This window comes from Cryptotermes secundus, unplaced genomic scaffold (assembly GCF_002891405.2).
Source record: "Cryptotermes secundus unplaced genomic scaffold, Csec_1.0 scaffold2931, whole genome shotgun sequence".
NCBI lineage: Eukaryota > Metazoa > Arthropoda > Insecta > Blattodea > Kalotermitidae > Cryptotermes > Cryptotermes secundus.
Genome location: NW_019737451.1, coordinates 70,883 through 87,409, shown reverse-complemented (window position 1 = coordinate 87,409; position 16,527 = coordinate 70,883). Strand labels below are relative to the sequence as shown.

The 16,527-nt window shown below is 38.9% G+C and overlaps 1 protein-coding gene across 1 annotated transcript in view; it reads right to left on the bottom strand.

The window, feature by feature from the left end:
* LOC111870486 (solute carrier family 15 member 4) overlaps window positions 1-16,527 on the bottom strand; it is a 23,723-nt gene extending 7,196 nt beyond the window's left edge. The window contains exons 1-8 of the mRNA XM_023862819.2: window positions 16,176-16,527; window positions 13,419-13,676; window positions 10,859-11,062; window positions 9,982-10,286; window positions 7,887-8,103; window positions 6,172-6,249; window positions 4,069-4,195; window positions 1,222-1,303 (exon numbers count right to left, since the gene is read on the bottom strand). Of these exons, the coding sequence (XP_023718587.1) occupies window positions 1,222-1,303; window positions 4,069-4,195; window positions 6,172-6,249; window positions 7,887-8,103; window positions 9,982-10,286; window positions 10,859-11,062; window positions 13,419-13,670 (1,265 nt within the window). The 5' untranslated portion in view covers window positions 13,671-13,676; window positions 16,176-16,527. The remainder of the gene's footprint in view (window positions 1-1,221; window positions 1,304-4,068; window positions 4,196-6,171; window positions 6,250-7,886; window positions 8,104-9,981; window positions 10,287-10,858; window positions 11,063-13,418; window positions 13,677-16,175) is intronic.

The window sequence follows — 16,527 nt, the reverse complement described above, 5'->3', positions numbered from 1 at the left end:
TCCAGAGTGTCAGTGAGCTTCTACCAAAGAACATGGCATTACATCCCAGAAGACATACTCTTCATAGTTACAACTTCCTATCCAACATATATAAAGAAGAGTTCTATGTTCTGGACTACAGCACTGTGTAGGCTGGTGAAAGGCCATTAACATTTCAAAGGAACATGTGAGTTATAACTCTTCAATCACCGCTATGAAAGCCTCAAATCCTACACAGACAAATAATGTTGCAAATGCCACCTAAACAAGTTCCATGAATATATAGTGCTTGTATGAACTGGTGTATTTTACACAATTTTGCACATATTACTTATAAGATTTAATTTTAGAAAGCTTAAATTTTTATGAGTGTTGTAATTTCATTGTATACAGTGAAGCCCTTATTTAAAGCTTTTCTGCAGGAAAACAGATTTGAACACTGAACCAAGAAAAATCTTACAGTGACAACTAACTTGCATCATTAAAATTTAACATGACATGGAAAACTGTATTAAAGAACATTAAATGGGGGTTATCTGCATCAAACATAAAGCTATCCCTGTAACAGGCCATGAAGGCCCATAGGGTTGTGAGATGTCTAGGCTCCAACATTTTCTAGACAGTCAGCTCACAGATGGTGGTGAGGATGTCAGCCTTACACGCCAGCCGCTCTTTACCCCCCCAGGAAGATTCCTGGTACTCATTTCCGTTAGAGGCTGAATCAACCCCGTGGTCATAGTGTGACAGGAAGGATTAGATCAACTGAAAAAAATCCACCTCATCAGGTATTGAACCCGTGGCCTTCTGACTTGTAGCATAGTGCCCCCGCATCAAACAAAAGGAAATTCAAAATACAGCACTTCCTTCCAAGAAAGTGCAAGGAGGAAGGAGAATAAATATGTGACTACACAAATTGTCTCAAACATGAAAAACTTTTACCAAACTTCTTAAATGTGCATTTTCCAGAATCCACACACTTCAGACTACTTGAAGCTGAAAGCAGAATTTCACTGTATGAGATTTGAGGTTCTCACAGTGATGGATATTAAGATTACAATCTTTTGGGATGTCACACCATATAGATACCCTAAGGGTGGAGGAAGCAATTTCCTCCAAAACACTGAAACCCATCTACCAAATTAGACAGCATCATGTCCCGCAAGACTGTAATTCCAGAATATGCATTGGTTTCTATTTCATAAATGAAGGTATTACAGAAAACTATAAACTCAAGTTACATACCCCTCTCTCCACCGCTGAACAGAGAAAAACTCTAGCACTCCAGCAGACACTGCTGCCAGAAGACTGAAACCCATTCCTATCGCTGTATAAAAGAAGAGACATGAAGTGAATCAATGAAATGTTTTTTGGTGCTTGAATCTTGTAGTGATAGGTTATTTTAAAAATTAAAAGAAACGGTACAAATCAGGGAATCGTCAAAGTCACTTTTACCGATTTCAAATTTGCAGTTTAATGTATCTAAAATAATTTGATTTGTCCCTTCTGGTCCGTCACACTATTAATTACAAAGTAGATAACTTTCAGTCCAGTATGACATACAGGTTTACAACACATCAGTCTTTATTCGCCTTACATGTTTTGATTCAAAACAATCATCTTCAGAGGCGCACCACTGCGAGCAGGAAACACTGTCACATAAGATGTTTTAACATTATGCACTTGGGTTGTGAATTGCAAAACTATTTAAAAACACTAATATAAAGATAGCATTTAAAACAAACCACACAATAGGCAGAACATTACACGAAAGACACAACACAAACCCATACGAGCAAAGTGGTATATACAAATTAACTTGCCAAAGTTGTCATCAAGTATACATAGGCCAAACAGGAAGGAAATTATCAACACGATATAGCGAACACATAAGAAGTATAAGATTAAATAGAGATGATTCCGCTTACGCCCAACATATTCTAAATAATCGTCATCAATATGGACCAATCTCAACGGTCATGGAAATCATCAAAAAAGCTAATAAGGGTAATATAATGAACATAAAAGAGAATTCCAAATATATTACCACAACAAACACAATAAATTGATAGACGAACAGAAACAAATAAGGGAAACAAACAATCAAAACAACATGTTTGACCTTATTATACATCACTTGAACACACCCTCTTCGTCATAAACACAGGAAGAATATAATACGTGACACAGTACTCCCCAAAACAGTACATACGACACAGCATGCACGTAAACTACACAACTAACAATAAGGTAAGGCCTAACTAGACAATAACCTTATAAGCACTATATATAACTATATAAGATAGAAAAATTAATATAATAATATATTTACAGAACATACAACCAAGAGAAATAATCGACATCTACCATCCGGAGAAAAAACAACATGACCCAATGCTGGTTCACAATTTTTAACATAATAACTAATTTTTTACAAAAGATTTTTAATACAATTTTAAATACATAGGGAAGCTATTTTATGGAAAAGTGAACATCACATTGCGTGCAGTGGGAAACCCCAATCGAATACCCAGCAAATACGCTTAAACGAAACATCATACGTAAATCTACATGTCAACGTGGCTGCATAGGGCAAACTGTGATTCACTGAGCACTATTCATAACCTAAGTGCATAATGTTAAAACATCTTATGTGACAGTGTTTCCTGCTCATAGTGGTGTGCCTCTGAAGATGATTCTTTTGAATCGAAACATGTAAGGCGAATAAAGACTGAAGTGTTGTAAACCTGTATGTCATACTGGACTGAAAGTTATCTACTTTGTATCTAAAATAACTCTTTTATTTTGAAAGGAATCAAATTCTAAGTTCACTGTTCACTTAAAAATTATGATGTGTCCTTTTACAGGCCACACCACTCTTTACAAAATGTTTTTAGAAAGTTTCAGAATTGTATTACACTAATTTACCTCATGTATATAAAATAAGAAAGATAATATTTAACCATGCACAGAATTTCATCATTCACACTACTTAAAATTATTGGTGCTTTATTCAGTGGCTTAATTACTGGTACCAGCGCATGGTATTAATGGTCATTCAATACACCATCTGAATTTTATGTTTATATCATGCATGTGCAAGTCACAACCAAGAAAAGTAATATTTTGATATAGATTCAAACAATAACATTTCAGTCTCACACTCTGAGAATTTTCAAGTAACTGCTTTGCTTTGTGAGGCTGTGTGTAATCTATCCTATGCATCAGATTCATAATGACTGGCAATGACAGTACAAAGCAATGAATTTCTTAAATATAATAATTTACAAAAATTTTTCAATGAAAAAGAATCTGATATCAATAATGAGAAGTATTACTCTTCATTACATTGTGAGTAGCTCTGGTTTTAAAGTGTGACTATGATGAAAATTTGGTTTAGTATAGAAAATTGTCATTCTCATATCAAATAAACAGTGTTGTTTTAGTCCGCAAGTGAACTATACCAACCAAGCAACCGCACTTTTCAGTGAAGTTAATGCCAACTTTAGTGGATAGAGGGCGTCTCATGGTCAGCACAATGAATCCCCCCAGCTGTTAATTTCGGTTTTCTAGACTGGAGCTGCTATTTCCTTCAAATACCTCAATTATCCTCATGAGGCTGAGTGGACCCTGTTCCAGACTCACTACTTCTCAGAAAATCTGGTAGTGCCAGATATCAAATCCAGACCTCTGGATCTGTAGCCAAAAACTCTGACCACTAGACCACAGAGGTGGTCCATTCTCATCTCAATTCTAAAAAAACTTCCCAAATTTTCATCTTGAACTGAAAAAGTAATTCTTGCGCATGCCTGCTTTATATTTCATTCTGTTACTTTAATAGCTTTTATATTTACATGACAACAATTTGTCTGCACTCAAACTATCTGAATATCTTATCTTAATTAATTATCTTAACAGTACTAAATATCAACCTAATCATCAAGTTATTGCTATTTTATGCATTTCTTACTAATTTATTCCTCTTAGATCTTCCATTCAAGAAACAAATTTAATTCCTCAACTATTTAAAGTGGCAGGTAAAATCATGCAGTACATTCTTCTTTCCAGCATAAGCCTTGTGAAAATATTTACCAATTCTTGTGAGAAGGGACACACGAACCCCAATCTTATCAAGAGTTGGATATACAACACCATTCATAAGTGGAATCAATGCCAGGATGAATACTTGATCAAACAGACTCAGCCATGCTGTGGGCATCTGCATAAAACAGAAATTAGTAATTATAAATCAGCATCATTGTTGGATTAAGGCTATTTTGAAGAAATTCCATTTCAGTAATAAGTGAGGCCAGAAAGTATTTTTTTTCTAGTGACACATGAACAATACTGGTTATGTATCTTACTATAATAAATACGTGTCTGCTATTTCTGTTTACCTTTGTAATGATATTGACAGTTACAAGAAATAAATAACTGAAATACTGTATGAAGGTTAAAAAAAGAAAGCACCTACATTGCCAAAGAATTGCACAAGGGCAGAAAACAGATAGTATGATATTAGCAGCAAAGGTGGCAAGTATATCAACCAATCTATGGCCCTCTGCACATCTATCTGACATGCATGTGCAAGCATTTAGACACCTTATAACAGAGTGCTTTGAAGTAAATGTTTACAATATTTGGGCAACAATTCTGGATGAAGCCTGAGGTCACACAATGATATAATGTGAGTGTGTGTTGATGAGGTCTGCAGGAAGTTTTGCTGTATCATATGGTCACATCCTGGATGACATCATTTCACAATGGCCAGGACATAGTGAAGGTTAAGCAGCATTCAGGCCCTACTGCATGTGGACAGAGCAGAAAGTACAGCTGACAGCTAAGACTGGGGTGAGCTATGTAACAGAACTGTCTGCCTTAAAGACATCCTTGAGATGCCCAAGACTGCATCATGTTGAGATGCAAAAATGGCACTAATACACACTCATTACCCTTCACCTGAAATGGAACCTCACTGAAGGGGGTCAGTTCCTGCACTGCATCATATCCATGGATGAAATACGGGCAGTCAAATGATGCCAGACTCAAAAAGAGCAATATAATGGACAACACCACCCACAGTCTCTTTGAATAACTGCTGACAAGTGCCAAGTAACATCAAATTACGAAGGTTGTGATATATGATGATTGTGTCATATTCTGCCATGCAATCTCATAGGATCAAATTGCCAATATACATTATCGTCACAAGTTTCTGAAGCATCATCTGTGTCTGGCACTGCAACAAAAGCACCATTATTTTTGTATAATTGAACAGATTATATTGCAAGACAATGCATGTTCCCATATGCAGCCACCAATACCAAAACCTTCTGACATGGTGGCAGTGGTAAACCATTGAACACCCATCATATTCCATTGTATATGAGTCCCTGTGCCTTTGATCTTTTCCAAAAGATAAATGAACCTCTCCAACAGAAGCAGTTTCACCAAAGATAAAACATCCAGCAAGCAAAAGGGTGATCTCTTGCAAATGTGAAGGAAAATCAGCCTGCTGATGACACATCACTTTCCATCAGCATGGACATATGTTAATTGTATGGATAGGAACAATACTGAAGGGTCGTAATTCTTCTTGGATACCAATAAAAGATTGAAAGCTGGGATAGCTGTCAGTATAGCAATGGGCTATGGGCTGGATTGCCAGGGTTTGATTTGTGGCAGAGTTAAGAGATTCTTATCTTCTTCACAGCATCCAGACTGGCCCAGGGTCCCACCAAACTCCCTATCTAATGGGTACCAGGGGCTCTTTCCCTAGTGGTAAAGCAGTCAGTGCATAAAGCTGACCACTCATCTACACAGTGCCAAGATCATGAATGGTGGAGCTATACATCCACTCCTCCGTACATCTTCATGGTAGGGTACTTAATTAGGCACAGACAAAACCTTTTTACCTTTTATTAATAGAAAATTATATATGTACTATTTATGTTACCACGGTATATTTCCTATTCAATCTAAGACAACCTACTAAACCTCGAGATTTAACAGTGAGAACAAGAAGAAACTATGAAAAATATGTTTGTCAAACTATCACAATTATATATAATTACATGTACACACACCTTAGTAATCCATTTTCATGCAGCTTCACAGTTACTAACTTCATTACTATGTAACTAGAAAAAAATTGTCTTAGCTTTAGTGTCAGACTGAGCAAGGCACAAAACTTACATTGAAATTGCTAGCCTTGCCATCTTGAGGAAAGCCAATTTTTAAATGCAGCCCCTGTTCCTGGAATCCTGTCTCTATCTGGAAAGATTATTGGGGTTTGTTAGTTAATGTACTTTACTAGCCCAAGTAAAAGGCAATTTTTCTTGAAATTGTACTTCTCACATAAGAGGAGTCACATTACTTTTTGGTTCTTAAGAATAAATATGAAGATGATTATGTGGAGTAAACCTCGGCAGTTTCATGTAACAAAAAATTCTTCTGATTTTCTCATTGGAAAAATGGAGGTCACCTTATATTCAGGCTTGTACAGTATTTATTCTAACACCAAGCAAGTCCCAGACCCTCAACTGAGGATCAAATCTGCAATAATGTGCTGTCTGCTTGAAGATGTAGTGACTCAATATGGCACACAGCTATAATGTTGACTTGTAGAGAAAAACACAAGCACACTGAATGAAACCTGTTCTAGTATTATTCTGTCACCTAAGTTCTACACGCTATCCGGGGTTTGAACCCAGACTTCCATAAATCGATCCTGATAACGTCTCAAAAAAATTTGCACATTGGTTTTATGTAGGCATGTGCAAAAATAAAAATATCACACAATTTAAAATTCTAAAAAATTAGTCTGGGATATGCTTTATTATTGAAATGGAAAACGGGTATGACATGATAACAAACACAGTGTTCAGAATATATATATATATATATTATCACATGATAAGTGACTATAGATGGGGTTTGGATTGGTAATTAGATTTACTGAACACTTACAGAGAGTAACTACAAGTAACTATAGCACTATCGCTAATTCACACACACTGTAGATTACTACAGTATGTACTAAGTCTTTGCAGTCTGCTGTGTCTTCACCAGTCATTGCCCGGTGATGGATCCCTACAATTTCCTCTGCTTCTGTGCTCACATTCAGTGGTTCATGGGTCGACCACCTACTGTGTCATCGGCAATATCTCAATTAGAGGAGGCCACTAGACATCACTGGCCGACTTCCTCTAATATGAGACTGAAGTGTCGTGTGTGCTCTTCATGTGGGAAACAGAGTTACATCCAGACAAAGTGCATGAATTGCATCGGACTCTGCATTCAGTTAGATGACGCAGGAGGGAAGACTGTCTACTTATAAAGCTGGTGCCCAAAAATAATGTAAGTAGAACAAGAATTTCTATCTTAAAATTAGATTTTAAAACACTGTGTGCATGTGTGGACTGCACGTACCCATACGGTGTCGCACGGCCACTCGACTACATTTTAAAGGTCTCCATACAGTGTCCCTAGGCTCTTAAAGGATAAATACCAATTATAGCTGTTGGAAATGTGAAATGGAAGTCAGTTTTGTGAAGTCTCACTTTCTTACCATGTCTGTTATGCAGCAAACTGTGTTCATCTCCTTCAGCTATATTTGTAGCTCAACTAATGGTTAATAACAGTTGGGAACTCAAATCATGGAGGAAGGTTGAAGAGCACAAGAGTGTGCTGGCAGCTGAGTGGACAGTGAGGTTGTGCTGTGGTAGGTCACATTTTCATATAAACTACAAGTTAACATCCCTAATTCTTTGGTCATATCAAAACTGCAGCACAATTAATTAATGAAATACAGACAAGGCAGAAAATTTGGCAATGATATTCACAGAAAAAATGAGACTACTAAATGAATAATTAAAAATGCCTATTTCATGATTTCATGAACAGTATACCTGGAAAAAAACAAGCCAATAAGGAAGTAGACAGAAGAAGAGGAGAAGGATTATTCCCAAACGTTTAACATCCTCCACAGCAGAATCGTGATGGCTGCCCCCATAACGAATCTTGGCATAGTCGAGCCATGATGGGGACTGTGCTGTGGGTGCTGGGTTCCGATGACCAACTGATTGCTGGGACACCAAATTACTATGACGTTCCAATACTGGAGAGCTACACATAAAATGAGTAAGTTTGTGCACCATCAGTAAAAATAAAAATGCTGCAACTGAGTAATCTTATACTATTTTTATGTTATAACTGTTTGGCAAATTACCATTATTAAATCTTCATAATTTGCCAATGTATATACTATATTCTGCTGCTAAAGATGTAGCTTACACAGTAGAGCTCTTCATGGAACATCTACAACATAATTTGGAAGCTGTAAAAGTAATGATGCGGACAGACCAGTGAAACACTGTATGTTCAAGAATCAGCCTTTAAAAGATTATGCTCCTTAGAATGGACATGAATGCAATGGAGGTTCAACAAAGAGTGAGGTTCTCTTTTAGTGTAAGTACATCAAAATTAACTGCAAACATATTAAAAACCTTGTTAAGACCCAAAATAGAAGGTTCAAGTATTGTAGCTAGCTTCTCTTCTTGCTAGAAGAAGAGGGAGAAACAGGCTGACACTTTTAGCATGTGATTCCCAAACCTTTTCATCTCACTGCCCCCTTGGTTCCATAAACTCATCCCCAGTGCCACCTGCACTGCTCTATAAAAAGCATTCTCCAGAATAGTGGTCTGCACAACCCACTAAGGAAGATAATAACAATAAAATAAGTGATCACATTTGGTAACTACATCACCGTTTTTTTTATTGCTAGTGGGGTGGGACTAAGTCCAGTGTACTGCGGCCACTTCTGGCCTATTGTACCAGCTTCAGATGATAGGTGAGGGTGATTGTGGAGCAACTGGTGGAATGAAGATTGGCAGGGGAAACCGAAGTACACGGAGATAACCTGCCCAAGCGTCACTGTCCACCACAAATCCCACTTGACCAGACCTGGGATCAAACCCGGGCCGCCGCGGTGGAAAGCCAGCAACTAACCGCTTGAGCTATGGCGCGGCCCATTCATCACTGTTAGTAAATTTTCATGTGATGGATGTGGATGTAAGTGGATCGTGAGATCTGGTTCCAACAAGACAGCGCCACCATGCATTACAGCCCAGAGGAATCAAACTGTTTGAAAGCCACATTTCGTGGGCACTCATTTCATGATTTGGTGACACTGCCTGGCCGCTTAGGTCATCTTCCTATGGAGATATTCAAAATCTGAACTTTAGGGTAGCATATCTTGAACCATCACCACATCTTGGAGTTGAAAGAGCATATTGCTGAGGATGATGCAGTGGCAGTGCAAAGCGTTATGAAGGATCTCTGATTGAGACTTCAGGATTGTATCATGTTGTGGAGAATGCTTAAATAAATGTATTTTGAAAAATGAATATGTAGTATGTTTCATGACACTGTTTCATTTTGAATAAAATTATTTTTATTCAACCAAAATCCCCTTCAGTAAAAGTAAAAAAGTAAAGGTATCTCTGTAACAGGCCTTGGAGGCCCATAGGGTTGTGAGATGTTGAGGTTTCCACATTTTCTAGACAATTGGCTCATAGATGGCAGCAGGGTTGTCAGCCCTATGCGGCGGCCGTCCTTTACCCCCAAGAATATTCCTGGTACCCATTTCTGTTAGAGATTGAGTCGACCCTAGGGCCACAGTGCGGCTGGAAGGATTAGGTAAATTGAAAAAATCCAATGACCTCATCGGGATTCAATTCCGTGACCTTCCAGCTTTGTAGTACAGTGCCTCAACCAACTATGCTACCGTGTGCCCCAATTCCCCTTCAGTAGCATTCTAAAAGCCACCATATTAAACTGCTGCACCCTATATAGCTCATAATAAGAAAATAAGATAAATGAAGAAAAAGAAAGTAACCCCAATTCCTTCCTTCCCATGATTAATATGCTTTTAATAAACTAATTAGTTAACCATGGCTGAAGTGATGAGGTTCACCTGCCTTATAATATGAGTATAGTACATACCTCTGTATGCTGGTTTGCCTTGGCTGACAACAGCGGCCACCAATTGCATCATGGAGAATGCACAGTATGGACCTAAGAACTGATCCAGCTGGCCGATGAACTATGTAATAGGGGCGACCAAAAGCAAAAAGCATCAGAGCCATCAGTAAACAGCCACCTGCTCCAGCAAATGCTCGCAGGAATCCATCTGTCATGTCCAGTGCAACATAAGACAGTGCTCCAACACCCAACAGGCTTCCAGTGTTGACACACCAGTAGTACCAATTAAAAAACTTTCGTAGAGAATCAGCACCACCATACTTCACCTAAGGCAGATATACACATTCTAGTGTACATACTACAAAACACAACATAACAAGAAAAAGGGCATTGACATTCATCTATATCATACCATTTCTGCACTAACAAGAGCCTAAAATGAGGAAAGTAGATGTAATCCCTATTTAATGTTCTGTTAATGAACTTTCAGTTTCAATAATCTCAGTACTACACCTCCTCAGCTTCCATTTAAGATTTCCCTTTGTGTTCAAATCCACTGGTCCTCAGAGAAACCTTACATAGAAGTTTCACTGTATAATGTTATCTCTCCAACCATGCCATTGATTAATGATGCTCCCCCCTGCCCCACTATTGAAGAATCTTGTGCCAAAATATCAAAATCTTGAAATCCACAGCTAACATAATTATGTGAGAAAAAGTTTCCAGTTCAATTTTAACCGCTGCTTTTTAAGCCTACAAAAACTTGTGGTCTAGAGACAGGTTTGTCCTACTTCAGTAGTGAAGGTGTCAGAAACAGCTTTGGAATTGTGGAGAGAATTAAACAAGAAGGAAAATTTCTCCAGTAAAAATTAGTACAAAGAAATTATAAAAGTATTACCTGCTCTGCTCCAAATGATGGTATATTAGCACGCACAGTTCCTCCAGCAATTCCCACACAAATTAAGATGCCATATGTTTCAGACACACAAGATGATGATGCAGGGCTCCAATGGCAGAGGACACCACTAGCCATTATGGTTAGCAATGTGAATCCAATCACATAAAGAGATAGACCAATAACAAGAGCCCAGTATCTACCTACCTGCAAATATGTATATGTAGAGTAAAAAATTTAAGTTTTATAAGAATTTCCAAATGGACAGCACAAACATGACAGTACATCTATTTCTGACTGAAAATGAGTACTGTCTCCCCATATCTGATATAAACATAGACCATATCTTCAAACCTCAACACTTCCAATAAAAGAAGAACTATGTGCTCCAGTCTGGAGTATACAGAGTTTTGAATGATTTCTTCGAGATTTTCATTCCCTCATTAGTCTACACTTCCATTTATTGTAGACAGAAGTCAATTGATACTGATAGGTATAGTCACATACACTATGATTGACCACATATTATAATACAAGCAAGAACTCACATTTTCATTGTACTTCCTCACACATGCAATGTATGTGGTTCCAAATAAATGTAGAACTTAGCTTAACAAGCTTGGCATTTTATATATGCCCATTTCCATATGATGAGATATTTTTGAGAAATTAAGATTACAGTAATCTTGGATGTGATGCTGGGTAGTCTGATAGACAGGTACCAACTTTTCAGGGGAACCTGCTGTTCAAACTCCTTTTACTCTCATAACAGTAGCAGCAAATTCTAGTCTGTCTAGTACCTGTCTACCAGACTATAGAAGTCACATTCCTGAACACCATCATTTTTAGATTTGTCTCTGGGAAAACCTCAATTTTCATATGTTTGAGAAATCTGATGAAGCTGTATTTGGACTTCACATTATGGACTACTCGTACATGCAAACTATGCATAAAAATTGTAGTTTGATCTTAAACCACATTACATGACCTCCTTCAGTGATGCACACATACATCGAATGCATTTTCAAATTACTGTCACGTGCATGAGTGACTCTCAGTGGAGTTTTGGATTGGATATTGGATTTATTGACCACTTACGGATCGCAATTACAACAGTCTCACGGAATCATAAATTCCAAATACAGGGTTTGTCCGGAAAGTAATGCAATTAAGTTTGTAAAAAAAATTATTCAAGATATCGTTACAAATGTTTAAAATTCTTCAAAGTACTCCCCTTGGTCATCCACACTTTTGCCAGCGACTTTTCCATGCACGGTACGTATCATAGAAGGTGTCAATGGGGACCTCGTTTAGAGCCTTTGTCACGGCGATTTGGATCGCTTCAATGGTTCCAAAACGGGTTGCTTTCAGGGCGGTCTTGATCCTCAGGAACAAAAAGAAGTCTGCCGGAGCCAGGTCAGGACTGTAGGAGGGCTTGGGAAACGTTGCCAAGCTGTGCTTCGCCAAAAACTCCCAGGCATGTAGAGCGGTGTGGCTGGGAGCGTTGTCATGGTGCAGCTGCCAGGTAGCGGAGATCTCCTTTCGAGTGCGGACAACCCTGTTTCTTAATCTGTCAAGCACTTCCACGTAGCAGGTAGCGTTGACTGTCTGCCCTTGGGGTACGATTCTTTGTGGACCACACCCTTGGCGTCGAAGAAGACAATGAGCATGGTTTTCACTTTCGATTTGCTCATTCTTGCCTTCTTGGGACGAGGGGACTCCGCAGTGTGCCATTTGGAACTTTGGCGCTTCGTCTCCGGGTCGTACTCAAAGGCCCATGTTTCGTAGCCGGTGTCCAAAAAATCAGGTTTGTTTTGCACACGTTCCAAAAGTTCATTTGCGATTGTCACGCGGTTCTTGTGGTTGTCAGTCAACAATCTGGGGACCAACTTGGCACACACTTTCCACATGTACAAATTGTCGGTAACGATGTCGTGCACATTGGTTTTCGGAATACTGAGAGTCTCTGCTATCTTCCAAACACTCATTCAATGTCGGTATTTAAAAAAATCACGAATATGAGAAACATTTTTGTCACTTTTGCTGGTTGATGGCCGTCCAGAGGAGGGGTCAATCTCCACCTCTTCCCGGCCATTTTTAAACAACTTCAACCATCTGGAGACTTGAGAATAGGAGAGAGCAGAGACCCTGTAGGCTTCCTGAATCATTTGGTGGGTGTCGGCAAGGCTTTTGTTCAGTTTAGCACAGAACTTGATCGCGTAACATTGTTTGATAGTTTTCTCCATTGCGCATTGTGACACAGGCACTAACAGGAGGTTCACGGAAACAGCGATCCTGACGCTCCCAGAGCTCAGAGCAGATTGAGCTTGGGAGCACTGTGAAGCTAAGGGTCCACCGGGAGCGGTGGCGGGAAAAAACAAATTGCATTACTTTCCAGACAAACCCTGTATCACTGTACCTACAGCTATGAATCTATTATGTAAGAACTTGTGTTAAACTCCTACAAATTAAATTGGCAAAAAATTAACTGAAGATCTGTGTACATGATCATATAATGATTTTCTTTAGTAACTGTTTTTGAGATTAATAAGACTATACTTACTAATCCATCAGCAAGCCATCCTCCACCTAGGGCTGAAAAGTGTGATACCCCTACCAGAATAAGCACTGCTGTCATTGACCCACGAGGTGACCATCCTCCCAGACTTAAAAAGAGGAAAAGATTGGCTACTAATGCATAAAATGCTAGGCGTTCCAATGTTAGAGTCACTAGTACCAAACCACCCGCAATTGTACTACGTCGAGGATCCCACGGAGCTGGCTGCAGCAAAAGTGGTGTGGACTCAGTTTCCATCTGGTACTACGTACATAAAAAGAATCGCTCTCTTAGCACATTGCAATGTCTGATATAAATACAATTAAGATTCATTTGTATGAAGCATGAATTAGAAATATCTGCTCCTTAGTGTACATAATATAACAGTGTTCTTTTATCTGGTAAGGAAGATTAGTATACAAGTTTCAGGTAAATTAGAATGATTTCTACAAAGGTTAATAAATCATGAATAGTACCTATATTTTGCGATATACTGGAAGGAAGTATATATGAGCCTGTTTGACATTCACAGGAGACTACCATTCTTATGGTAACAGTATTGCAACATACTGTGGGATACTGCAGGAGATGGCAGATTTACTCTTACATGAAGGAATGGAAATGCCTACATAATTAAGAGTGAAATTTATTATCTATTTTATACAAACTGAAGCTCTCAAACTGCTTTTTACTTCACCAGTTTCACAATGTAACTTACATTTTTCTTGAATTTTCGATAGTGTAGTTGAGTACATTCAAAATAATTTGTTGTTTTCTGTTTCTAATCTCCTGTCCGCTTATGCACTTTACAAAACATCATTTTCCAATAATGTATAAAACACGTCAATGCTTTCTAGCTTGTCCACAGCGAAGTTTGTGGTGCTAGTTGGTCACTCAGTTTTAGTGCATGAATCATTTGAATCTTGTACGCTCTTAGGTGGAACCTTTTGTGTAGCACATCATGCACTGTTGAACATGGAATTTGTAACTGCAAGCCGGAAGCATGAATTGATATTCGCGGACTTCGCTGGAATGCCTCTCTAATGCGGTTAACATTTTCTTTAGAGGTCCGTTTTTTCCAGGAGATTGTACACGCAACAGACCACCTGTAGTCCTAAGTTTGTCCCAAAATCAAAAGCTTTCCCATGTAGGAGGGTAACGTCCATATTGCGTTCTAAAACGATGCTGGACAGCTGTATGAGATTGCAACTTGCTGGCCACAGCACGCATTCAACCTGTTCCTGTGGTGTTGACATCATTACTGAGCTCGCTGAAGGTCACCAGCTGGCACATGTGCATAAGCAGGGCATGGAAAAAATAGCTTTCAGAGTTGTCCTTACCGTTGACATAAACCAGATACGTGTACGACAATTAGTTTCAGCAAGATATTTATTTTGGATATCTTTCATCCGGACACCCTGTATANTGCTATACGAACTTGAACCATCTCAAGCATCATTTGCTCTGTGCTTCAAGTCGCTGCTGATGACGCTGCTTCCGACATCAGTTTTTGGTGTCTCTCTTCGTCTGATGCCTACCCTTTGACCTGTCCAGCAAGGGAGGCCCTGCCAGTAGCTACGCTACCGCTGGTATAGCTCTCAGGGTCCTTGGCATACTCAAACCCCCTCACCACGATAAGGTGGAGACACCAAGGAGGGGGACCCTGTATATACGCCCATTTAATTAATATATTATTGAGCGTGTTGTCTTTTATTGGGTTATCTACACAAAAACAAATGCCTTAATTAAAATACAAAGGAAAAACATGGGAAACTGTTGACTGAGTTAAACCAACGTTCAAATAAAATGTTTTATTCCTTTATTGAAGCGATACACACAAGACTTAATTTCCTTTCAGTGTATATAATACCAACAGACAGTGAAACCTTAATATTATGCTATATACTACTCGTATTCCTTCAATGCTCTGAATTCTAGCCAATTTGATTAAGCACCAATTTACGATGAAAAGTAGCGTGGTAATTTTATATTTATTACTTAGGAAGAGTTAATCGTCTTAATTATTAATTACACAACATCACTTCCCTCGCTGGCACTGGCTGCATCACAGTGACCATGCAGTCTATGGCGGTCTATGGGGTGTACCGTATTCAGCCGCTCTAACATTGAGATCGTTGGTTCGAAACTCACTCCGGACACTTTTCGCCCTTTGCGTTTGTACTGTCCTGTGTTGATATAGTAAAGTCCTACGAAATGTCTGTAAATAAGATTCCGCGTTTCGGGAAATGAGACCTTGAACCGTATTGATTCGTATTGTCACACAAGAACAAAAGTGACTAAAGAATATCAAAAGTAAAGTAACTCTATCCCTGTACCAGGCCATGATGGCCCATAGTGTTGTGAGACGTTGAGGATCCCACATTATCTAGACAATCGGCACAAAGATGGCGGTAAGATTGTCAGCCTTACGCGCCGGCCGCGCTTTACTCCCCTGGAAAATTATTTAATTAATTCCTGGTACTCATTTTTATTAGAGGCTGAGTAAACCCCAGGGCCTAATGCGGCTGGAAGGATTAGGTCAACTGAAAAAAATCAATGACCTCATCTGGACTTGAACCCGCGACCTTCCGGCTTGTAGCATAGCCCCTCAACCAACTACGCTACCGCGCATTACATTTAACTTTTCGGAACATGTCTATTAGATGTACATTGCATTTTTCAGCCTTGTTAACCTTAAACACGGCAGCAACTCTACACAGGCTGATAGCTGATACAAATTATATGATCAATGTTGTAACTCACCTACAATCTACAGCGGATGGTTCAAAGCAATCATAGCCACACACTTGCTACAATTTCTGTGCTAAAAAGAAACTCCATGTGAACATATACAAAACCCAGATACTGTGTGTGAAATATTTTACGCAACCACTCAGTCATCTGTCCTCCCAAAAAGGTGCCAACGTTAACACAGGAAAGTCAATTGTGAATCAATGAGTCAATAGTTATATTGTTGTATGTTATTTGGCATTTTATTGTTCGTTGTATACACTTGCAAGATTAGAACTGTCTTCCGCGGCGTGACGCAAGTAAATGGTCCATTTCAGAAGACAGCACTTTTCATGGTCACCGGTGGAAGAACAAAATCCAGCTG